Raw genomic sequence first — 27260 nt, 5'->3', positions numbered from 1 at the left:
AGAGTGCCAGACTCCATTGTTTCTGATAGAGATTCGAATTTTACCTCCAAGTTTTGGCAAAGCTTTCAAGAAGCAATGGGAACTCAGTTGAAAATGAGCACAGCTTTCCACCCGCCGACGGATGGGCAGTCAGAAAGGACCATCCAGATATTGGAAGATATGTTGAGAGCCTGTACACTAGAGTATCGCAACTCATGGCACGATATTCTGCCGCTAATTGAATTTGCCTATAATAACAGCTTCCAAGCTAGTATTGGGATGGCTCCCTATGAAGCCTTATATGGGAGATGTTGTAGGACGCCGCTATGCTGGAACCAAGTTGGTGAAAGAAAAACCTTAGGACCGGAATTGGTTCAGCAAATGGAGGAGCAAATCAGATTCATTCGTGAAAGACTCCAAGCAGCCCAAAGTCGTCAGAAAAGTTATGCAGATAAGAGACGACGTGAGTTGGAGTTTGAGTCAGGTGATCACGTCTTCTTAAAGATATCACTGTTTAAAGGGGTAATGAGGTTTGGAAAGAAGGGCAAACTAAGTCCAAGATATATCGGCTCATTCGAGATTTTAAAAAGAATAGGTTCTACAGCCTATCAGTTGTCATTACCCCCATCGCTTTCCATAATACATAACGTATTTCATGTATCCATGTTAAGAAAATACGTGTCAGATCCTTCACATATATTGGATACAGTGGAGTCGGTGTTAGACATCCAAGAAGATTTAAGCATTCGGGAAGAACCAATTGAGGTAATTGAATTTAAGAAGCACAAGTTCAGAAACAAGGTTGTCCCAATGATCCTAGTGAGATGGAAGCATCACAGTAAAGATGAAGCTACATGGGAGAATGAGGCAGATATGCATGCACAATTTTCCCAATTATCGAGAAAGATTCGAGATGAATCTTTTTGTAAGGAGGGTGGAATTGTAACGCTCCTCCCAGCGTGGGGGGTTACGGAAGGAGAGGGGGACGACGCCCCTTCCTCTCCCACGAAGCAGATCATGGGAGAGGAAGCGGGCTGCCCCCAGTTAATGCAGAAGGAGGGAGGGGGTAACCGACCAACCCCCCATGGCTATAAAAGCCATGGGGGGGGGGGGGGGGGCTCCTCTCATTTCCCTGTTCGATCACCAGAGGAGCAGAGAGGGAGCGTGAAGGGAGAATCGGGAGGAGTGTTGCAGTCGTCGTCGGTCGCCGTCAGGTAAGCCTCTCCCTCTCGTTGGTTGGCTAAACACGGGGGTCGCCGGCAACTGTGAGATTGCCAGTGAGTTGCAACAAAATAGGGACAGGGAGAACCCTGTCCCTACCTTGCAATAGAAGAAGGAGAACGACGGAGGGGTTTCCCCTCTGTCGTTGCCTCTCGTTGGTGACAGAAATGGGGAGGGGAAGATCGGTTGTCGCATGGAGGCAGTATGTCCGATCGCCGCCCTCATCGCCACATGCACCGGCCATTTGCAAAAGTTGTAACAGTTCGGCAACAATGGTGTTGCCAGAACTATTGCAGAATTTATGCAGGGCAGAATCATTCTGTATTTTCTGCAGACTGAGTCGGCAATTTTGCTCGGTTTGAGCATGACCGGATCGAGCCAGATCAACGCAAACCGAGCTAGGGTCTGAGTACTCTGACAAACCGACTTGGTCTTAACAAACCGAGTCGGGTCTATATACCGTGACAGACCGTCTCAGTCTATTCGGATCAAGTCGGGTCCTGATTAGTAAGCAGATGGAGTCGGGTTTGTAATGAGGGATCAATTCGGTCCAAACCAAAGGTGGACCCAATATGGGTCAAACCGACTAAGTCTAGACCGAGACAGGTCGGATGTGTGCGATTGATTCTTCGAGTACGGTGGAAAAATCGAAGTAGCGAAGACTCGATTTTTCCATTTACAAATTGGATTCAGGTTTAGATCTCAGTTTGGACCCAAAACTCAAATGGATTCGATTAGACGACCTGGTTTAGATCCAGACAAACCCTTTTCAAGCAGGTTTAGATCAAGAATACCGAATCCATGATCCAAATCATAGTTGAGTTGAAGACCTGAGTGGTAAAATTTTTATTATGTGTATGGATCTTAAAGTAACATGAAGTAAAGATGACATAGAGGTCATTGAAAGAGCAAAAAGATCATTTTGCCCTTGATACGCTGACAAAGCATACAAGGCATAACTAAGTACCCCGAAGTTAGATCCATGTGATTCTTGAATCCATGGATTCTACTGCTTGGGTAGAGTCTATTAGTAGGGGATGTGTGAACAAACTCTGAAAGAATGGAGTCAGAGTTTGACAATTAAGTTTAAGGGTGTTTTGGTAATACGAAGTATTCGTTGTTTTCAGATCAAGGTTGCAATTGGGATTTAAGCGTTCCAGGTAAGTGAACATTTGGAAATTCCTCCTTAGTTGATTAAAACACACGTTAATTAGTTTAGGCATCTTTATATATGATTCCATGTGCTTCAAGTATGCTAGTTTTGTTTATTGTAAAGAGACATTGTTTTGCATGCGTAAGAATCTATAAAGTTCAAGTGTGATGCTTAAACCTGATCATGCATAGTTTCTGAGTTACGAAATAAAAGTGGCATGACATGATTGCATGTATGAGATTGATGTGTTATGTGAAAATTGAGGGTAGAGTTTCAAAGTCTCATGGTAGGTATTACCTTGAGAAATGTCACGCTTATGCCTTGGGAGGGGCATTGTAAGTGTCGTGAATTAATCTTTGGTGGGTTGCCATCCTTAACAGTTCAGGCATGTAAACATGTGTTAAAAGTAATTAGTGGATATACATTGAGGATTGTATAACGCACTAAATTCAAGATGTTAACGTTAAGTAAAAGTTGTCTATAGGATGACCACCCGGTGTGTGATGGGAACTCTACTAGGAAGCATGGTCTAGGGTAATGCTGAGGTGTGTACCTCGTGAGTAACCTGGGAATATCTCAGACGTTTCTAGGTGACCCTTAGGGGTTAAAACATTGCCCACTAGACACATGTAGGACGTAGCATGAACCACAAAACCTTGGGGGCAGGTATAGCTCCTTGAGACACCTTGGGAGCAGATATAGCCACTCTGGCTCTTCGGCTAGCTACCGTTTGAGTCCCTTCGCTCCCGGCGAGCAACCGACGAGCTGCTGCAGCACCTGTGTCCCTAGTCTGCGCCGGTTTGAACTACGTTGTTTGTGAGTGGTTCATAAGTCTGGCCAACATTGTAGACTATGAGTTGTCTACATGGGTTGCTACGCCCGAGGAGGCTATGTCCGGAATAGCCGATTAGAGTAGAAGAGGTGTTTGAAAATAATAATAGAGATGCGATAAAGGGGGTAAAACTCATAATTAACATGTGTGCATAAGTAGCAAACTAAACTAAGACTAGGAGCTTAGAGCTCACTACAGTTGCAATGGTCGTGTCTATTTGTAAATGGAATCTTACTATGTTGTAGACTCACCCCCTTCTTTTGGTTGCAACTGTAGGTTCAGGGACTGTTGCCATCACTCACAGGACTTAGTACGACTCTGCCACATCAGAAGTACGGTTTTCCTTTACTTTTTATTCTGCTTTTGTCTTTGGATGGTTATGATATTGTAAATAGATGTATGGACCTTCAAGTATTGAATCAAAGAAAAAAAAATCCTAGCACGATTTTGAGCTATTCTTGAGATTATTGAGTAATTTCCCTCTGGGAACTAACGTCCACGAACCCGGGCTCGAACCCGGGCTCGAGAGGCCCCGGATCGGGTCGTTACAAAAACATATCATAACAACTTCAACTAGGTCATTGCTATGTGAATTCCAGTCTCAGTTAAACAACATGATACCATTCAATTCTTCCATCCAATTCCGATTCAATCAAGAAGGAAAACGTATTTTTACGTTCGACAAAGGAAGAAACACGCCACGAAAATCTTGTGTCTCAAAGTACATGAGAGAGCCAATACAATAAAGTTTCCAATCATACAGATAAGCAACATTAGACCAAAGATATGTTCACATTAATAACAAATCCACACATAATTTTTAGCAAAACAGATGTTAGTCCTCTGTTTTCATCAATTGTCATAATTCAACACAAAAACCTCCATATTGAATTCAAATTTGTCTATACAAACAGAGATTTGAAGTAAATCAACAACGTTTTGCCCAGAGATGAGAAAATCCCGATCAAAACGAACCTTGGACACGACGTGAGATGTGTCGAGGAGAAGCTCCAGAATCTCTCGAGCCGCCGACGCCTCCGCCCGCTGCCGCAGCCCTTCGTGGAGCGCCGACAGCGAGCTCTCGACGCTCGCCCTAAACTGCGAGATCTTCCCGCGGAGCTCCGTCAACGGTGCCCGCATCCGCAGTATCGCCCCGTTCACATCGACGAGCTTCGCGCTGAGGTTGACGAAATCGCCGTAGTCTCGGTTGATGAGCTCGATGAGCTCGTTCTTGAGGAGCGAGAGGTGGGCGCGGAGCTCGTCCCGGAGGTTGTCGAAGGGGACGAACCGGCGTAGATCGGAGACGTACGACTCGGGATCGAAATCGTTCCGCAAGAATGCGTCCTTCTTGAACCAGAGAGGCCGGGAATCGGCCGGATCTCCGAAGAGATCTGAGGCGGATCTGGGGCCGGACGGCGCCGGGGAGGCAAGATCTGTCATCTCTCTCTCTCTCTCTCTCTCTCTCTCTAGGGCGTTTGCCTCGTGACATGTCAACGTAAAACGGGATATAGCCATATGCCAATTCTTGCTGTTGCTACTACGAAAGCACACCATCACACTGAGATTCGAGTTGAAACTCCAACCCCTTAAAACTAGAACAAAAAATAGTTTAACCTACAGGGGGGTCAATATTCAATCATACCCTAACCCAAACCCTGAACCAAATCAAAATGGGTCAGATTTAGTTCCAATTCTTAGACTCCATTAAAAATCGGGTTTATTCAACACCCAACCCAATACACACGAACTTTGTTAACACATAATGAGTCCATGTTTTCCAATTATACCTGGGCCTGTACCTGAACCCGACTCAGAATGGGTCAGTTTTGGGTCTAACTTTTAGATCCAATTCATAATCGGGTCTGACAGGATCCTACCTGACCCAATTACACCCCAACCAACCCACATATTTTTTACCCTAAACGGCAAACCCACCGCTTTCATTTTACCATAGATAGAGAATGGGAGCATCAGGGAAATTAGTACCATCTTAGCATTACTATCGAGGGTGAGGATTGCCATATGATGGCAGACATCATGTGCTATATGAGATAGGAATGCGAACAGTTCGAATCTATAACAGCTAAATACACCAGGGAGTTGAATCCAGTGAGATGTGGAACAGACAAAATTTGCAAAACCTTCATCCTAGATCTGACCCATTTGCATCCTTAGTGTGAGTTGATTCAGTTGAAGATGATGCTTATGCAAAAATGGATGTTTGGAGGTACATAAAAGGATAAGTCAATATAAGAAAAACGTTAATTAGCGATGAAAATTTGCAACGAAAATAATTCATCGTAAATTTGAGACAGATTAGTTAGAGAAAATGAACCGTCCCTAAAATTGCAATTATGGACGAACTTAGAGACGGAATAATTTTGTTTCAAAATCCATCGCTAATTAGCGGCAGAAAACTTTTGTCTCAAACTCTGTCTTAGCTTCGCGATGGATGAGCGACAGAATTTTTTTGTCGCGATTTAGTCGCTAATTAATGATGAATTTTGAGACAAAATTTTTTCATTGCTAATTTCTTTCGTAAAACCATAATGTGAGACCTTTCTTTCCCTTTCTGTTTCATTCGCCGACCGTCGTGTGAATCCACCGACCATCGTCGTCCACCACTTGTCGCTCGTCGCCGTGTGCCATCGTCGCTTGCCGACCTCCTCTTCTTTCGCCCTTGCCACCGCGTTGCTCGCCATCTCCGGTGACCCACCGACGATGCCCTCCAGAGACCTCGTTCCTTGCGTCCGGCCCACCCTCTCTGCCTCACCGACAACCCCACCTCCCTCTTCGTCCTCGTCCCTCTTCGCCCTCTCTCCTCTCCCGTCCGACCTCCAACCTCTGAACCGATATTGTGGGAGTCCCCCTCCCCACCACCACCACCACCACCACCACCTGCAACCCTCCCTCGTCGACCTCCTCTTTTTCCTCTCCCTCTCATCTTCCTCCCTCTCTGGCAGCCTCGTCGTGCACTTAATAGGCCACAGAGGGTTAAACTCACCTTCCTCCTTTCTCTCCCCTACTACGCCTCTCCTCTTATCTTCGCCCTCGTCCCTCTTCGCCCTCTATCCTCTTTCGTCCGACCTCTAGCCTCCGACCGGTAGCCGTCGGAGTCCCCCCCCCCCCCACCCCCACCCCACCTATGACCCTCCCTCGTCGACCTCCTCTTCTTCCTCCCTCTCTGGCAACCTTGATCGCTCTCTTCTCCCTTGACCCACGCCGGTGACTTTGTCACTAGTCATCGTTTTGTTCTAGTAGCCTCACTCTACAGTCAACTCATGGTCGGATACCCTTCATCGGTGAGTCTGCAGGTATACTGCCTCTCTCTCTCTGTCAGGCGGTGGCGGAGCGCTTTTCCTGCCGTATATAAATGTGCATTGCAGGTACGTAGCTGAGTTAATTATGTGATGCTGCTAAGCATCGCATGCGGCTAAAAATGCAATGCAAAAAGAAATAAGAAAAAAATGCAAAGGCAAAAGCAATGTAAATCGAGTAAATACCCATGGTGAGTAAGTGATGCAAGCGCATCACATGTTATTTACTTTCTTGGATGCAACATTTTTTTGTTCACACAGTCACTTAGTTGTATATATTTAGTACTGCTTTGCTGAAGTTCAGATATCATGCTGAGCATGATTTGAATGTATGAAAATAGAAGTGCCCTTATTTTTGTAATTCGGAGTTCATGCAAGTCATGGTAGTAGTTAGTGGGATATTGGAGTGTGTTTATTGCAGGTACATGTTTGACATTATTGTGATATAAATGATTGAATGTATTACAATATTTGACATGACTCTATTCATACTTACATGAAGTTATTTTCGAATTAATTATGCCCTCCATATTATGAAAACATGCTTAAATTGAATGTATCGTGTTTATGAATGTGATTTCATCTTTCTAAATATTTTTGTGATATATATATATATATATATATATATATATATATATATATCAAATCATTATATTTATATCCACCAACAATGCATGATAAATTTGATATTTTTTTCATCGACGCATTATTATACTTCTCTTTTAACTGGTAAAGATAATATTTGTAACATTATACGATAAAATTGCTGCAAACCTTAAATGGATGTACCGTAGAATAGTTGATAATGAGGTATCGATTGAATATATGAATGATGTTGATAGTTTTATTGAATTTGCAACGACAAGTGTCAGTACAGTGGATCTCATCGGTCGGATCAGGTGCCTCTACGTGATGTGTAAGAACAATCGATTTGTAGAACCTCATGGTGTTAGACATCACCTATACAGGAAGGGTTTTGTAAGTGGTCATCAGAATTGGATGCTTCATAGTGAAGAATTTTGAAGCAATTTTGACATACGGGTGGATGTGGTACATGATAATCCATGTGGATTTGATATTTGATATCGCAGGACTAGAACTGGGTTCTACTATGGGTCCTAGTGATGTACCAACTGGGATAGAGGAAGAAGCACCAAACGATGCAACAAACATACCCATAAAGGAGACCTACCAATAAAATAGAAGATTGAAGAATATAGCTTGACACCATAAAGGAGAGAAGCTACTAAGAACTAAGAAGATGGCCAACCCAGTCCAAATTCAAATCAATTAAGGTAACTTATTTCAAGACTTTAGATATGAAAACACACCCAGATTAGTAACCCTTCCCACATGGATCGAGTTCATTACATTGATGCTCAACATGTGTTCCTTCTCTAACGATCAAGTTTTTCATCTATTCGATTTTACTTATTGGATTTTTAACTTTTATTTAATAAGTGACATGTTTTTTATTTTTTTCAATATTGAAAAGTATTTTTGAAATGCTAAAAATCAATGGCCTTTAATATTTTGTATTGTAAGGTTTTAAATGCATTATGAGCAGTCGATTTTTCATGTTTCAAAACAAGTTTTGATGTCCTAAAGTCTCCGTATAAAGCATATTTTTTACTAAATTATAAAGAACAAATATAAGGTTTGATCCAAGAAAGGCTTAAACATTGACAAAGGGGAGCCGCTCGATCATCATTTGTTGTAGATTTTGAATCTTCTTTTGGTTGGATGGTCTCTCTCTCTCTCTCTCTATCTATCTATCTATATATATATATATATATATATCTAACATTTTCAGCCATTGGATCTGATTTATATCCAACGGCTGAAAAATAGTGTACTTAAAAGCATTTTTTTCACATGTAACCCTCACGCTCCCCATTTCGCTATCCCTCTCCTTCTTCTCTGCGATTGTAGGATGCCGGTCAGACCAACATGACTGAACCGCTACCGGGCTCACGCTCCCAGTGAAAGAGCATGGGCTACAGTTCAATGTACCTTTTTTTTCAAAATTAAAAAGTTTTGATTGGCTTCAAAGGGGATTAAAAGACTATTTTGGTTTCATATAAGAGAATATTCTTGTCCAATGAAATTAGACACATGGGCTTCTCTCTAAGCTGGTCATTAAACTTGGGCCCCTTGCCACCAAAATTGTTTAAGTGGAGACTCATGTGCAACAAACATCTCATGGTTCCAAGGTGAAGCTTGTATACTAACCATAAACTAACAACATCTTTGACAAAAAATGAAATGGCTAATATTTACTGCATGCTTTTGTATTTATAGCAGTTTATGAAAAAATAAACGGTTAATACTTAATGCATGGTTTTACATCTAACAATATGATCGAGGAGCTTGATGACCCATTTATTAATTGCAGAAAGTTCTAAAATGGAGAAGATGAAAGTCATAGTTAATTGATGATATAAATTTTCATTCATCTGAATTGAGGTTGACAACACAAACAATGCACTCCATGCTCACCATTATAGCAATCAAAACACTTCCATAAGGAAGTATTGTGGTTGCAGTTTCATCAGGAAATTTCTGTAGGGAGATGGACAAAAAAGATAAATCCAAGAATATCACAGAATATTCAGTACAATCTATAGGTGTCCCATCAGAGTTTAGATGCCCAATGAAATATTTTGGGCTATTTTAGTATTTTAAAATACATTCCAAGATTCTCCTTTTAGGGTTGATAACATTACAGTATTATCAAGAGAAATTTAGGTTATCATTGGACGACATTTTTCATAGAGAATGCCTTGCATAAGATGTTTTTTGTATTACCTTACATATAAGATAGAACAATAAAAACACTCTTTAAATGGAAGCTTTTTAGATAGATCGGTAGCTCGCCTCGCGAAAACTCACTTCTCGCTTCCAAAACTTGATGAGAACCTTGATTCTCCTAACTTCTCTTATGTTTTTCACACACTTCATTTATTCTTATTATATTCTTTTACTCAACTTTTCATGTTTTTATGTGGTTTCTCTGACTCTTCTCACTCACTTTCATGTGCTTTCGCTAAATTGGCAGTCATCATTTTAAGAGTTTGTCAAACGTTTAATTCTTACACTAAAAAATCATGAAAACTAATATTAGTCACTTTTATTTTAGTTGTTATTTATGTTTCATGTTGTTGTTGCTTATGTTGGTGTTCATCCAGAGCAAAGCAACTCCCGAATTCGACATTGCTACAGGCCTCTTTTTCCACTCGCGAGCAGTTGTGGCGACCGCTCTCCACCAGCAACACCTTGGGATAGAACACAAAGCTCTTTGATTATGCCAGATCGTGGCCCCTGTGATGGAGGGTCGTGAGGGCGAGGAGGAGGAGGAATCCAAATGGTCAGCCAAAATTCAAGAGGAAGATGAAGGCGTCAGAGGGGATGCTCCGATTGCCCCTAGACAAACCCTCTGGAGAGCTCACAGAGGAGGATCCACTTTCCTGCCCTGACTGCAATGAAAACACTCATGAAGGAGGGCAAAGGCGGCATTTTGGTGGTAGAGGTCATGACACATAAATTGTAATGACCCACCTCGACTCAAGGGATTTTTTTTTAAACACAATGAAAGACTTTTTTGAACCAATTTGAAACTATCATCAAACTCGGGCACTTCACAGAGTTAGTATCAAACCATAAGAATTTGAATATCACAAAATAATTTTATTTATATCATAAATAAAATTTCGGAGTTTGTGCACAAAAACACAAAAATGAACAAAAGAGTAAAGACCAACCCAATACAATAGTCTTTGTGTGTCTCGACATTCGTTTGCCTATTCTCTCAGAGCTCAAAAGTAAAAAGAAATAGAGTGTGAGATGCATCATGTCTCAACACAATTTTGCAGGCCCTTACTAAGTCTTGACAAACAAACAACATAATAAATATTGGTCATGGTATAATCTACATAACCCTTGCATAATTCTATGATGATGTGATCATACAAATCATACATATACAATGCATGCATATTTTGATGTGTACATAAGCAATTCATTCACGCATGTTCTCGTGTGTATATCAATCATACAATGCATGCATACATAACCAAATAATTCACGCATAATCTTATGCACACAAATAATTCAAAAATATAATCATATGTACTTATACTTATGCATACAATTATGCGTACAGGTCATTCGAGCATACACTTATGCTCACAAACAAATCATGCATACATTTATGCTTATACATCACTCAAGCCTACCACTGAGCTCACAAGCAAATAAATGCATATAATTGTACAATATAATTCATCCAAATATACAATAAACTCGCAAACATTTTATATATACAAAATTTTATGAGTCAATACTCATCAAATTCTTGTTATTTGTTCATGCATATCATTCACATGATTTTAAAACCATAATAGGTTATATACCTACTTACATAACTATGAATTATCTTATAATGATTTAAAACACAACACATATTTTTATGTGGATGTCATAACACTCAAGTCATGCATACCTTTATGTATGATTTTTACAAAATCTACACATATTCTTATGCATAGATCATAGCATACAATACACGCATACCTCAATGTGTGCATATCATGCAACTCTTGCGTACAGGTAGCTTGCGCATAATCTTACATACAATGAATCAAGCATACAGTTATGTAGTTGATCTTAATCAGACAAACAATATTCGTGCTAACTTTGAATTTAGACATGCAATAATAATAATACCCAGTTCAACGTACCATTACGCTTATATGGAATTCAAGCACACAACCATGTTCACATTGAAATAAATATACTATCAATACTTTTATTAAATTCAGCATACATTTATGCATAAACAGAATTCAAGCATGTAATCATGTCTTACCTTATGAATGACCACATTTTCTTTATCTTTTCAATTAATTTATTTTGCATTACCTGATGACGTAAAAAAGGGAAGAAATAAGAGAAATACAGTTTCATGAAAAGGGAGAAAGAGGAAAAGAGTTTCATAGAAAGGGGAAGAGAAGAGAGAGAAAGCGAATTTCATGAAAAGGAAGAGAGAAATAGAGTTTCGTAGAAAGGGAGAAGAGAAAAAAGAGAAAGAGATAAAGAAAGGGAAGAGGTGGTTCACATCTGGCTTAATGGGAATGACTTCCCTCTACGTTCACTCATTTACCATAGGATCGATGTTGCACATGTTTACATTTGACCTACTTGATTGACCACAATAGCATGAGTTAATGTCACCCTTTGTTCCAAAGTGTGATTAAAACTTGACTTTAACCTAACCATAGAAAGCAGATCTTTAACCTTACTGCATTTAGTGTCACTACGACAGATCCTTAGCCTGGCTGTAATTTAGTGTCACTTTCCTTGTACTTTCAAAAACTTTTTCTCAATGTATATCATTTCACAAGTAAATGCACAAGTTAAGCATCTTATTACTATTAGTTGCACTTAGGTCAATACTCATAAATTTCATGTTATTTAATCATGAATCTTATGCATCACATCATATTTGTCATACTTGCAAATATCAACCATGAATTGCAAAATCTCACACTCGAAGAAAACATTTGGGTCATTTTTTATCAATTTATGCTTATGTAGCATGTATCTGATACCTAACGCATACTTGTCACCCTTGTAAGATTTTAAAAGCATAATTAACCAAGTTTTAGCAAATGACACATTTGGGTCAATACCCAATACAAGTTATTTATTTCAAATGTATAACACAATTATCATATGTACGAATCCTAAGCTATAGTTTGTTCAACGGCGTAACCCCAACCAATGACAAATATGCTAAATTAGTGTATATGCATCATACGGTTTACATACATCAATAATGTGTATGACATATATACATGCTTATATTACATATTTCATTCATTCATTCAATAACTATAAATTCATGTCATTCATCAATGCACTTCATGCATTACATCATATTCGACATACATGTATATTTCAACTTAAGTGATATAAATTTTAATACACCAACAAACACTTAAGTCAATACCCATAAAATTAATGTTATTCGATCATACACCTTGTACATAGATCACACTTAACATACTTATAATATTTAAAGCATAAAACATAGTTTCAGTACACAAAACAAATATTTGAGTCAATACCTAATACAAAACATGTCTATCAAACATGCATCACATTTATAACCCAAAGATTTGCCACATTTGCAAATGCCAAACATGCATCACAGGGTCTCATATTTGAAAACATCGAAAGATGTAGATGCCTCTTACATGCATGAGAATTATAAACCATTACAGATATGTTATTCACCCATGTATATACAATATAATTTAAGCAGATACCTGGCAATGCGTACAAACAACTGTATGCAATTAATTTCTAACATATGCATCCATACATTTTGTCCAATTTCATACATCATCTCACGCATTATGTATAATTGTAAACATACATCATAATTATTTTTGTGTATGCCGTACATACCATATTATGTAAGCATTTGTATGCATGTCTTAATTGCATACACACAAATCACAACACAACATCATTTGTACGCATGCCTCAACTGCATATGCACAAATTACATTGCATCAACAATCATACATATGCTTTGATTACATATGTATATATTGCATCACATCCGCATTCATAGGTATATCTTAATTTCATACATACGTATCACATCATGACATTATTCGATATTTACAAACCACCTCAATTGTATGTACATCATGAATATCTTCATTCACTTGATTTTCTTCGATGATGTAAGGCCGTATCTATGGTGACACACTAACCGAACTAAGCACTAGGGGCCTCATCTGAGTGAAAGCACAAGTTGTATTAGCCCACTAGAATAGTTTGTGAAGGAACGAGCCATAACAAAAGCTCGACTTCATAAAATGAGCGCAATAGAGATATAGACCCTGGGCACATGCACACAAACAAACATTCTTATACGCATATCATAATTTAATAGTATCAATACATATAAAAAATATTCAATATGTGCCTCATTGTCATATGCTTGCACAACACATAATTAAAGTTTACTGTTACATACGGCCAATTAACAATATATACTAGTTTTATCTTTTTATATTAAGAGTTCAACCTGCAAAACAAAATACTTCAAAATATTATGGATCAACCCGGTTCTACAATTATAATTCCATGCCCATCAATTTTCAACTTTAGTTAATTCAATAATCATTCTAACAAATATACAAACCCAAAAAGGACCATTTTCGGGTTCTAAAAGCATTGACATATAACTACTTACACACTCCTTGTGTAATTAGGAATCAGATAAGCATAGGGGGATCGTACCCCAAGCCTCGGTAAGGATTTGAGAATTATACTTCTAGACAACAAGTTTCTTATTCAATATGGCTAACGAGGTGGTGATGGTATTGGCTCAAGGTAGCAACACTATAGTTCTTGAGGCAATGCACACAGATTTTGAGGCACCAATAGTACGACAGTGACAACAAACATGTTGTCCATTGTCAATAGATCCCACCCGACCTAATGGTGGTGGTAGCGGTGGTGCACCTGAACACCTAAAAACAAAGAGAGAGAGACGAGTGGGAGGGGAAATGTTTTCTCTTCTTCCTTCTCTTTTCTTTTTTCCTTATTTTCTTCTTCTTTTCTTTCCTCTTCTTCTCTCTTTCTTCATTTTTTTTTATTTTTCTTCCTCCTCTCCTTTTTTTCTTTTTTCCTCTCATGAAAGAGAGAGAAAGGGAGGTAAGTGAGAAAGAGAGTAACTTGAGAGAGGAGAGAGGGGTTGGGTGAGATAAGAGAGAAAGCAAAGAGGCGGTAAGGGAGGAAAAGAGACGTGAGAGTGGGAGAGAGAAGAGGGAGTGGGATGGGGAGAGTGAGTGGGTACGGGTGAGACAAAGGGGGGGGAGAGAGGTAGTGAGAGAGAGGGAGTAGAGAGAATGGGAAGAGAGGGGGTTGTGCGGAAAATGGGGGAGAGAAGAAAGAAAAAGTACATGAAAAAGGGGGTAAGAGATAAGGAGAGAGGGGGAGGCTACCACTTGGCTCCTCCTCATGGGGTAAGGGGTCTTTCCTTAGAAAATAGCCCTTTTACCCCTCCTTTTTTAATTATTTATTTTTCAATCTTTCTTTTTTACTATATCCTTGACCCTAATCCTTATTTTATAAATGCCTCTCTGGGATTGAGTTGATCGGATCTCGATCCAATCCATGCATATGAAACTAACTCACTTTTGATTAAACAAGTTTTCTGGATTCTTTGTCGATCCGAATCATGTACAGATTGATTCTTTGGAGTCTGTATCGCTCCATCTCTGGTTCAGACCGAATATCTCGGGTTTGGTTCATTTCATCTCGTGTCTAACTCGAATTCGATGAGTTTGGGTCACTACCAAATTCAAACTTATGTAATCTTATGTAAAAGATCTCAAAATTCATATTAAAATTTTATATTTATTATAGAAGCAACACAGAGGATGAAGGAGACCCCCTTTCATTTGGTGGTCATGCCAGAGTCACTGACAGCGGCGGTGGTGGTTCTTAGAGGAGGAAGCGTCGAAGGTAGTGGCACTTGTCATGATAACCGATGAAGCTGAAGAGGATAGAGGAACTCGAGGTGGTAGGGACCCCGCCAGTCGGTGGTGCCAGAAGCTGTCATAGCCAGAGATAGTAGAGTCTTCCCCGTTGGGAGGTTGTGCCAGAACAAGTGGCGGCGACCACTGATGAACCTGCACAAGAAGAAAAAAAAAGTTGAAAAGGGGAAGTTAGGATTTCTCGAAAAAATCAAGAACCCATTTTTATTCATTTTAAAGTGATTACTTTTCTAACCCTTTTGTTTTCTATTAATTCATGTTATACCCTCTTAATATAGGATTACCAATCTACCCCTATTCTTTTTTTATTGTACCCTTCTATTTTACAAAACTTGGGCCTCTATTTTTAGAAAATTCTAGAAATAGGCCTACTCTTTAGAAAATATCAAAAACAGGGTTATTGTTTGAGGAATTTTCTCAGAATTGGTTCTAAAAGATTTTCAAAATTATAGAAAACTACCAAGATTTTTTTGTTTAACTCAAAAAGTTTTAAACATTCAGTTTTAGTGTTGTGAAATTGCTTTCTAACTTTCTAATTTTGCAGAATAGTGTTTCAAGTTTGCTGAAAACCTCCTAGTGCTTGATCCAGACAGGTTTAGATCTATTAGTTGGATCTTGGATTATTTTCATGAGTTCAATATTCAATTAAGATAATATCCATGGTATTGAGATAGATTAATTTTTTTGTAATCCAAAAACTCATGGTTGTTTTGGTTTCTTTGGCCTAATTAATAATCTGGATTGGATCTCTACCCTGGTATGTGAGAGGTTGGATTTTTAGCTTGCATCTATTTTTGGATCCTGAAATACTATATGTAATTGCAGTTTGTTTTGATATGTTTTATGTGTTTTGGATTATAACATATGGATTCACTTTGGCTTAGCATTGATCCATTTTTCGTGATGGATCAAATTGAATTGGATAAGATGTTTTCTATTTAGTAAGGTGACATAGAGTTGGTTGGATTCGATAAAATATTTTGAATCTAGTTAAAACTATATAGATCTGACTAGATCCAGTTGAATGTCTTTTTATTTAGAAAATATTATTCAACATGCTTTAACTATCATTATACGTGAATGAGTCATTTTATAAGTTTTTGAGGTTATTTGGATGTTGAGCAAATAACTTAACATGGATTAGGTATTAAGATCCAGTTTGTAATTATTTTTTGACTCAAAGTCTATACTATGATATGAACCTAGTTATAGTTCAAATGGAATCTGTACATGAATGCCTTTCAAATTTATTTAACTTAGTTATTGGGTCCTCATATTGGACTAATGTTGGATCCAGATAGTATAATGCCCGGATATGGGATATAGATCTAATTTTGATCCAAAGTTTATGATGGATCTGGATAGTATCAAGTCAGATATTTTGACCTAATAATATATTCTATATGGGTCCTAGTTTGACTGAGATAGATCCAGATAAGTATAATGTTAGATGTATAGTGTGGATCTATTTGAATTTAGAACATAAGGATATAGATTTGGACAATGGTCAAATATTTTATGATGAATAATTTTTTATAAGTTATTTAAGCTTGCATGGAGATCTATTTTTTCTTTATAGACCTGATGATAATATTTCAAGTCAGATTTGGATATGAATTCATACAAATTCAATATATTTTGATATAGATTTATTGAGTAGATCCGATAATGGATCTAAACTTATTTGTTAGCATGCTTATTGTTTAATTGCCTTTTATCATATTTAAAGCATTGGAATATGCTTGCCATGTTTGACATATACAAATGGTAGTGAATAACTTCTATTGGATATAGATCTGGTGCATACCTAAACTGGATATGGATATGAGTACTTGTGCTATGCTTTACTTCTTGTGCATATTGCTTCTAGTGTGTGATGACTTAATATGCATATTGCTTAAATGAAATGCATTAGAAAAGTGAGAACTGAATTATATTTTTACACATGTATGTATGAATTTATTTATATATGATGATAAATAATCATCATAAGTCAAGCTCCTTATGATTTATTTTATGAATGCATGAAGGGGTATTTTTCATACTTAGAAGTTTATTTATGGTATACAACATGATGTTATTCATGTTTTTAGCAAAGCTTATGATTATTTGGATATTGATATATATATATATATATTGATCCAAAAATGATAAAGTGTTGGTCAACCTGATGAGAATTTATGCATGTTGCATATGATGATGATGTTCTTGGATAGTGAGAGCATTGACTATGATAAAATTTTAAAAAGTGAAAGTATTTGCAATGTTTGGCAAAACATTCTTTATCATAGATCCATGAGTTAATAAAATTTATAGTAGTTCACTAGTGTGCATGCAGACACGATGATGTCCTATGATATGGTCATAGAAGAGCCATAAGAACCTCATGACTTATTGAGCAAATGAGACCCACAATATGATATATTTATTTGAATATAATATTGCACATTAAAAGTTATGATTTAAACTATGACATGATGGAAAACCTATATAGTTATGTAAAATTAGTGCATGCAAAACAATGTTATGGCTAAACTCATATCATATGTGGAAATAATAATGGTTTATATGATGAAAATATCACATCGCTATGCAGAAAATAACCCATAGCATCTGTGAAAAATATCATCCTTGAAAATCAAGGAAAGTACATATAGTTATATGAAAAATAACTCATAACATGTGTGAAAATAACTCATATATGAATGATGCTACATGACTATGTGGCAAAATAATCCATAACATGCGAGAAAAATGTCATTTAAATAATGATATCTCAAGAAATTATACAGGTTTATTGAGAGATGCTAGATCCCGGTAAGGATTCATTGTGGCCATTAGGTCTGACTCTTGGAACCTATATCTCATATGTTGGATCTATGTATTGGATTTAAAATGTATCATTGGATCTTACAAGTGAATCCAATGACTCAAAATAATGGGCGAGGAATCCTATGACCTACTTCTGCAGTGGGCCCTTGAAATGTGAGCCATCAATGAGTGGTGGGCCCACAACTCATAGGATTCTAAAAAACAATTGGAATAACTGTCACCGAATAACCATGAGAGGTTACATGCACCCAGCTCTTGTCTCGGAAGAAAATCATATTGATATGTGCATCAATAAAATTCCCCCCTAAAGCAGGCCGTTAATCACCATCCCCATTTTCATCTCCTTCGTATCTTAGGTGCTCCTCCCTTACTGAGCACACCAAGGTCCAAAAAACCCAACAATCAGCATGTACTGATTCCCCTAAGCAAATCCATTGCAAAGGTGTGGAAAGAATTCTTTTCCAAGCTTGGTAGAACGTCCCCAAAGAGGAGAAGAGGTCAAGATTGGGAGTTCTTCGACGGGGCACTATGAGGGTTCAATGGCGGGCGCGGGGGGGTGTTGCAGTGAAGGAGCGGTAGAAGGGGTCTCTGGCGAGGCACCGTGAGGGTTCAACGGCAGGGCAGCCGTGGTGGCAATGTGGGCGAAGGGGGCAGCGGTGGTGACCGGGATGAAGGAGAGACAAGAAGAGGGAGAGGTCAAGGAAAGGGAGAGGAAGGGGAGCTTGCAGCGGCAAAAGTAAGAACAGCCTTAGCGGCAGTGGTGGTGATGAGCGAGCCAGCAGGAGAGGAGAGGGAATGGCTTTTATGGCTCATTTTCCTGGCCGTTGGATCTCATTTGGATCCAACGGCCAGGATATATATATATATATATGTTTATCGTATCACTTCTAAATTCAACAAGCATCATTGCCTTTTAGACGTGGGAGCACATCCACGTGGGTGTGATATTTTTATTCTCTCTCTGGTCGCCTTATGCTCTTATATATAGTACAACAATATAACATAACAAGAATGAGCTTAAAGTTACAACAATAATAATATTCCAAAACACACACAAAAAAAAGACAAAACTAGCTTATAGAGTAAGCAAACTCTGACGAGTCCATAAATTAATTTCGCAGAAACAAAAAGTATAACCTTAGTTTGCATTCGTACCTACTTTTTGCATGCATTATCTAACACTCAAACTGCTCATAGCTTGAATTCAAAAGGGACACTTACAATTAATTGAGTTGGTCATGACAATAACATTTTTAGGTAAAGCTAGAACCGGGCTTCGTTAAAACATAGTCACCGATATTGTTGTTCTGAAAATATCGTGCTATTATTAGTATTTCAAGGTAAGCTAAAATTATCAGAAAAGTATAGTGATATTTTCAAAATATCACCAAAAAATATACATCGATAACTTTGCAAGATTTTTTTAAAAGATTTCATATTTTTATATATTCTTTTGCATTTTAAGAACTTTTTTACTTTTTTTCTTTATATTTTGGCAAGAAAATTTGTACCTTTTGCCTACTCTTTACATTTTAAAATTTTTCAAAATTCTAAGATTTTCTCAAAAAATTTATTTCTTGAAAAAAAATCTGAGAAAAACCTTTGTTGGCAAATTTGCTGAGAAAAACTCCGAGTTCACTGCCCAAGTAGCTTAGCGTAATTGCACCTTTGACCGGTTTACCCTCACCTCGAAATCTCTCATACCAGGCTCTGGGAGACTGTTTGAGACCCGCATTTCTGAGTTTGTGCACTTTGCCTTCCTCCCCTTATGTGTAGTTGCCAGCTTATAGAGTCCATCAAATCATCAGTAAGGCTTTCTGTCTTTCATCTACAACTCCTTTCAATCGAAATTCTCCATACTGGCCAATAGTGAAATGAGACTCGGGGTGATCCCTCCCATCAACAAGGCATTCTGTTGATTCAAATAGATGAGATCATAAAGAAAAAAGATAACAGATTGTCAGAGGTCAAGAAAGCTGGTAAAAGGACATGATTAGGGGTTGCAGTGTTAACAATTTGTTCTTGGTCATGAACTTTACGTGACCTCCCATATTCAAAACAGAATGAAGTGCCATTTAGCTTCTACAAAACTGCTTTAGTTTGTTAGTTAGAGCTGCAGGGATGCAAGTTTTCATGTATTACAAGTACAAAAACATCTAGAAATCCATGCCAGTGTTGGGGGCAAATGTTTTTACATCATTTATTTACATAATTACCCACTTGTTTCTCATTAATTGACACATATAATCCTTCTAAGAATACTGATTTGGCACATTTACTTACGAATGCACCTTCATTTTCAAATGACAAATAAATCAATTACTTTTGTTAAATAGTTAGTTAATCACGAGTTATTGGTCAATCATAGAAACGACCCAATTAGCTCTTGAGAATTCCAAATTTATTGCTACTAACATAGCTACAAACAACTAAGGATCAAGATATATTTTTGTTGGATGCAAGTCAGATGAGATCGATAGGGCGTACCATTTTAGCCATGACCAATTAAGGATATAAACTGTTTGGATTCAGGTCAGATGTGGCCAGTAGCAGATCTGGGTCATCTGATGTTGGCTAAATGGATTTAGATGGTGAAAAACTCAACCATATCTGATTTTGTAGATATAATAAGATCGGATCATCCATCAAATATGCATATCCTCATCCGATTATATTGGGATATGGGTTTGGCTTACCAAATCTGGCTAAACAGATTCAGATTCAGTGGGATATCAGATAAAATCCGATCCATTGACAACCTTATGACCGATGAAGCATGCTGTACTCGCAATACTTTGTTTTTCTTGGCCAACAGAAAAAGCCCTTCATCATCGACCTCACATTGGCAGGCCTCTGGTTGAAAAAACCTTGAGGTCGTTCCCTTTGCCCACCGGGGAGTACACCCAGCTTCACCTTTGCTATCAATGATTCAAGAATTTTCAAATGTTGCAATCTGCTGAACCAACAAAATCTTGCATACTTGGTCTCACTTCAAATAAAAGTATGTTGCCAATGTAGGGATGATATCAGTTTGTCTAGAACCTCCCTTCGATATTTTGCTAATTTTCAATATGCATGCTTCCAGAATCACTTGGCAGTCATCCTATCACTATTATAGTTAAAACCCAAGTTCATTCAATATTCTATCTCGATGCAATATCTTAAGTTACTACAGTTTAAATTGGATAAGTGGAAGAAACCAAACACTTGCTCACATCAGATCAAATTAATAGAGTGGACTCAGTGGAGAATTTTGTATTATATTTTTTTCGATAGACAAAATGGAGTTAGGAAGACCCCTACCAGTTACATCAAAGAATCAATTACATAGCACACTGATAGGGAAACAAATCCTGAGGTTTATCCTTCCAGCATTGATCCCATCCAATGACTCCCAGTTGTTCAAGGTGCATCACATTAGCTAGAGGGAATTATGTGCCCTCAATCTGGAATTTGGATGACAACCAGGGTTGTGAGAAGGAATCAACAGCTCAGATTAAGACACTTCAACGTCTGCCACGTGGGACCCACAATGTGGGGATTGTGTGCCCACAAGACCAATACACCATGTACTTGATTTCCTTGACATAAAAGCTCTCTCTCTCTCTCTCTCTGTGTGTGTGTGTGTGTGTGTGAGAGAGAGAGAGAGAGAGAGAGAGAGAGAGAGAGAGAGAGGTCTGTTTAGATTGGTAGGAAAAGTTATTCGGTTATGAAAGAAATGTGTCGGATCGATGTGTCAGACACTGATAACTGAACATTGATGGTTATTAGACCGCTCATCTCCACCTTCTCTGTAAGTAAGAAACCCCAAGTGCTCCAATCGAATACATGCTGGTTTTCTGATTGGACCAATGCTGGTTTTCACCTTTCTTTCTTGGTTTCAGTTTTGCTCAGATTTGTTTCATGACATGTCTTCCAGATCTCCAATATAGCTCATTGACATTTTTGTGGAATCTTGTTGGTCAGTGTGGTTTGGATCTCTGAGTGGTCTTGAATTTTGAATTTCGAACATTACCTTGACAATGTAAGTAGCTTAACAGATATGCTAATTGTTTTTGGTTTTTTGGAGATTATCCTTCATGGTTGTTTCTGAATGTTTGGCCTCCCCGACTCGCAGGAGAGGAGAACGTAAAAAGAGAGTTATGGATGATGCAATTTGCAAGATGATCCCTTCTGTTCTGCAGTCATGGTATTTTTGCTCTATAAAACTTTTGCCATGTTTCAATATTCTCTCTTCAAATAATGCCTCCTAACACCATTGGCACCATCTCCGTCGAACTAAGCTGGAATAGAAAATTCATTTCCTTTGTTTCTTCAGAAAATCAAGGGCGTCACTAATGTTGGAAGCAAACTTTTTTTAGATTTCTAGGCTCTTCGAACTGGTAATCAATGAGTCAACCGATAATGTAATAGGCTGCTGATTTTCTGTCAATCTCTTTGCAGCCAAAAGCTTGAAACAGGGGATACATCACCACCTAGCATGTGTGGTGAATGTGACTGTCTTAAGGCTATCCATCTCATGCCAACAGAAATTGATGAGCCTACCGAAACTTCTGGTTACTGCTCGGGCCTGGTGATGGAAGCAGGCGTGGGTGGCAGCCTAAGGGTCTCAAATTTCATCATTGAAGACCTAGTGCGCAATCATGATACAGAAGAAACACCACATCCCACAGTTGTGCACCAGCACCAAATCAGCTTTGAACATGAATCAGAATTCAGTGCCCAAATCATTCAAGACGTACTTCATACTAACCAAAGTCAGCTGGCGCATAACCTGCAGCCTTCAACCTTGCTGCCGCTTCTACCCACTTGGGAGACCAGTGAAACGCAGGATGCAGCACTAAAAGACCACCACCAACTGAAACCATATCAGAAAAATCTCACTAGTCTGAGCCCAACCATATTTAGTCCTATACTGAGCTCTTCCTACAGCACACCATCCAACTTTCTCGGCTTTCCTCGTCTCCCCGGATGCTCTGTTTCAAAAATGGTTCCTACTACCTCCTCAGTGCCATACAGTAGCAACAACGACGCACCAATATCAGTTTTTCCAAATTTCCTAGGAAATTCCACAAGCTTCATTTCAAATATTGGAAATAACTCAACATCCAGAATCGTGTATGATCCACTGGAATCTAATATCCCACAAAACCTACCAATACTGAAGGATATGTTTCAATGGTTACCGCAGAATTTCGCTGATTCCAATTTAAATCAGGGGCCCTACTCAGGGACGGATGAGAATGAAGCAGGTGGATTGTTTCAAGAGGGCAACTCAACGTGGGGTGTCAAGAGGGGCATTTGTGGAAAGTTGAAGGAAGAAGAAGCTGGGACTAACCATTTTGCCAAAGAGAAACAGAGGAGGGAAGCAATGAATGACAAGTACAAAGTTCTGGGGTCTATGGTTCCTCATGCAACAAAAGTACCAACTCTATAACCGAACCACGTATATTCTTTGGTTTTGATATTTTGCGTATTTCTTCTTTCTCTCTCTCTCTTTATCTCGCTCTTGAAAATTTCCATGTTTAGCTGAATTGGTCTTTGGTTTTTAACTATAGAAAGACAGAGCTTCATTAGTAGGCTACACAATTAACTACATCAAAGAGCTCCTAAGCTCAATTAAGGAGCTCAAGTTACTAGTTGATAAGAAGAGGTGCGAAGAGAGGAGAAGCAAGAGGCAGAAGCAGGGGAATAATGAAGCAGCAGTGGCAGACATGGAGGGATTCTCTGTTGCACCACCTAGTGGAGAATGCAAGACCCAGAAAGAGGAAAGCTCCAATGGACCTCTAAGGAGTTCATGGCTAAGAAGGACCTCCAAAGGTGAAACCTGGGTTGACGTCAGGATTGTGGATGATGAAGCGATCATCAAGTTGACCAGGAGGAAGAAGAAGAATTGCCTTCTTTTTGTATCAAAGGCACTTGAGGAGCTCCAGCTTGAGATCCTCCATGTCAGTGGTGCAGACTTTGGCGATCATAATATCTTCTTGTTCAATACTAAGGTACCTATACGCATCTAGAGACAAGTATGCGTATGTTTACTCATTCAATGCTTGCATTGGTGGTGCCAATTGCCACGTTTTCTCTCTAGTACTTTCTTTGTATATATGTTCATATATACGGATGCATGTATAATCCTACATTCCTATGCTTATCTGCACGTGTTATATTATAGGCATTTTTTCTGCACGAATCTGAGATACTGATAAATGGACATGTTAACTCATACATGCATTTATCTACTTGTAATAAATAGCATTTTCTGACAAAGAAAAACCTGTGAACTTGACATGGCTGGTGGTGTGTCTGTCAACGGGTGAGATATCCTACCTGTTTTCTTGCTACCTCTTTTCTTAATGCAAAATTTTGTGTTTGAATGTTTGTGTGGCATTGCCAACATGCACTATTTTAGAAGCAATCAGTATCAATTTTACATTGTTTTCCAACATGCACTATTTTACCATATGGTTTGGTGTTACATTGTCACCACCAAGCCTAATTTACTAATCTCAGAGACAAAATCGTGTCTACAAGCAATCACTTGGATACTAGAGCAATTTCTGTTAAAATAAATTATTTTCCCATACTTATTTTTAGAATGACATTAACAGTGACGATTAATGCAAGGCACTATGGCATTTCAAAAATTGTTACACACCGGTGATTATTTGCTTTCTCCCTGTGCAAGCAAAATATTTGCATATGAAGTGCTAAAGTTTATTAATGAGAGTCTACGGTTATGCGTACGTTTATTTGACTCTCAAATTCATGCATACCATGGAATTCTTCTGTGGCATATATTTGATAGGTTATACCTTTTTTTTTTTTTGAATTTATATAAATAAAATTGACAATGCTAGCTATTTGACTCAGATCTGTGAAGGTTCGTGCACGTATGCGTGTGCAATTGCTAACAAGCTGATTGAAGCATTGGATAGGCACTATCCCAAGTTTAGTGCAAGCCTTTGAAGTAAGATATCATAATACGTGCTCTGCAGGTAAGCTAGGCATGCTTTCACAGGAAAGCTCTTTCCAATATTTGGAGTAAAATATTGTTTTTTTTTTCCTTTGCATGGATTTTATTTACTTAGTGTTAAATTTGCGTGTAAAACTATAACTAAAAAGCAATTTTGATTTTGATAATCGATATATTTTGCATGTGAAAGCAGACAAGAGCAAAGGAGCAGATGAAATAAAATGTTTTATGTAAAACGTCAATTTAGAAGTGACGCTTGCCCTATTTCGTGGGACTTACCAGCCAAACATCACAGGTGTCATGTTTTGGAGGGAGGATCAGGTGCAATGTAATTCCACTTTTAGTGTGCTGCTACATGATCACCTTTCATCATTGCTCGGGCCCCACTCCTGACACGATGTAACCCAAAGGTGGAAAGTGATCAGGTGCAGCAGCACACTCAAAGTGTGCAGTCACATTGCACCTGATCCTCCCTCCCTGCTTTGTGTTAACATTCTATGATAGCCTTTGTAAAACGTCATTTAACCTGAGAGAGAGAGAGAGAGAGAGAGAGAGAGAGAGAGAGAGAGAGAGAGGTTGCTTTTGTGTGTACATGCGTATGTGCTCGGGTGTGAACATTTTCCTGGCAATTAGCTTTATTACATAATAATAGGAGACATGACAGGTGCATATCAATGGAGATGAGACACAAATCCCAAAGAACAATTAACAAACGCGTTGGACACATAAGAGAAGACGAACAAGGAACATAATGCACTCCAAATTAAGGGATCCCGTCGGCGCACGGGTTAACCATGTAGAATATGAAATATAGGCCATGGCATCCATGCTATGGATAGGATTAATTGACATGTAGTTGGGATTGTGTGTAATGGTAATCATGGCAAAGTTGGCTTATGAACTGCAGGCAACTCTGGTATAGTTGGCTTAGGAAACGTTGGCAACTCAGGCAAAGTTGGATGAGACAGAGTGGGGATTTCTGGTAGAGTTGGCTTTGGCAGAGGGGGAAGTTCTGGGAGAGTTGGCTTATGGAAAGTGGGAAATTCAGGTAGAGTTGGCATCTCTGGGAGTTTTGGTTCAGGCAGAGTGGGGATGGTTGGCAGTGGAGGCTTGGGGAAGGATGGAAATGTAGGAAATGTGGGCTCATGGGAGGTCAACCCTGGTTCCTCCGCTTCCAATAAATAGCGCCCAGCACGACACACATCACTGCTCATCAGGGAGAGAGAGACAAGGAGAACTAAGAAGAGTGAACCTTGGGAAGCCATTGAAGGACACTATAAGTTCTCTTGGAGAGCAGGTGATCTGGTGCTTTGAAGGGTGTTGAGTAGAGAAGCAGCTAGAGCTGGGTATTTATAAAAGATTTGAAAATAAGTTGGTACTCAGTTTAGTTTGTTGAGAAGCTATTTTGGTTTTGAAATTGTGCATGGTTGGCCACCTTACTCAGCCATTCTCCTCATATAATGTCACGCCATCAGAGTCTTCTATAATAAAGTAGACCAACCTCTCACCAAACACAACTACCTCACTGATACATTGTCAATTGGTCATATCCTTATCCAATGTGACAGGTTAGGACCATATGTTGACAAGCCAATGGTCCAATAAGCTTGTTGGATCAAGATACTGAATACCATCGAGGCTAAGAATCGGCCACCTTGGATCTTAAAGAACTGGAGAGCTCGAGGGGCGAGAAGCAAAGAGAAAATCATGGAGCTATGTACGTGGTTCAGCCAAAAGTGGCGTACGTCCACGGGAAAGAAGGGCGGGTGTTTTTTTATTGATGATGAAGAGCCAACAAGGGCTCTATAAACACAAGAGCTTATACACAAAAACGGTAACAGATAAAAAAAGAAAGTCTTCCATCTTACAAAATAGGATTGGATTCCATCTTGCCATTCTAGATGGGATTTTCGGTTTTAACCTGATTGTTCACGTTATCTTTGAAAGAAATCGATATAACGTGGTTAGGTGAAATCACCTATGTCCACGGAAAGTTGCCTTGCTTCACATGTTCTTCTACTAAAGCAAGGTTACCATTAAATAAAAAAGGAGTCTGTTACATAGTGGAGGAGGCTCTCTCATTTGATAGAGATGAGTTGTTAACATATCTAGAGGATGTAACTCTTTCCTCAATTTTAGGTGATCTTCCCACCTTTATTTTAGCAGTAGAATCCGATCTATATTTGCTAAGCTTCTGTGTAGATTTGTCCTTGCAAACCAACTCATGGTCATCCTTATCACTTTCATTTTTACTGTTGTAATTGGTTGTAACTGACTTTTGCTTTGGATCAGGATCTCAGATCTCAGACATAGCTTCAGATATTCTAACAATCCTCACTGCTGGGTATCTTACCTTTTGCATGGATTGATTTTA

General features: G+C 38.7%; 1 protein-coding gene across 1 annotated transcript in view; it reads right to left on the bottom strand.

The window, feature by feature from the left end:
• LOC149844881 (conserved oligomeric Golgi complex subunit 2-like) overlaps positions 1-4669 on the bottom strand; it is a 32249-nt gene extending 27580 nt beyond the window's left edge. The window contains exon 1 of the mRNA XM_089995340.1: positions 4161-4669. Within this exon, the coding sequence (XP_089851466.1) occupies positions 4161-4625 (465 nt within the window). The 5' untranslated portion in view covers positions 4626-4669. The remainder of the gene's footprint in view (positions 1-4160) is intronic.
• Positions 4670-27260: the final 22591 nt, after the last annotated feature.

This window comes from Nuphar pumila, chromosome 2 (genome assembly GCF_984573655.1).
Source record: "Nuphar pumila chromosome 2, dmNupPumi1.hap1.1, whole genome shotgun sequence".
Taxonomy (NCBI): domain Eukaryota; kingdom Viridiplantae; phylum Streptophyta; class Magnoliopsida; order Nymphaeales; family Nymphaeaceae; genus Nuphar; species Nuphar pumila.
Note: the sequence above shows the minus strand (reverse complement) of the source record. Positions and strands in the feature narration are given on the sequence as shown.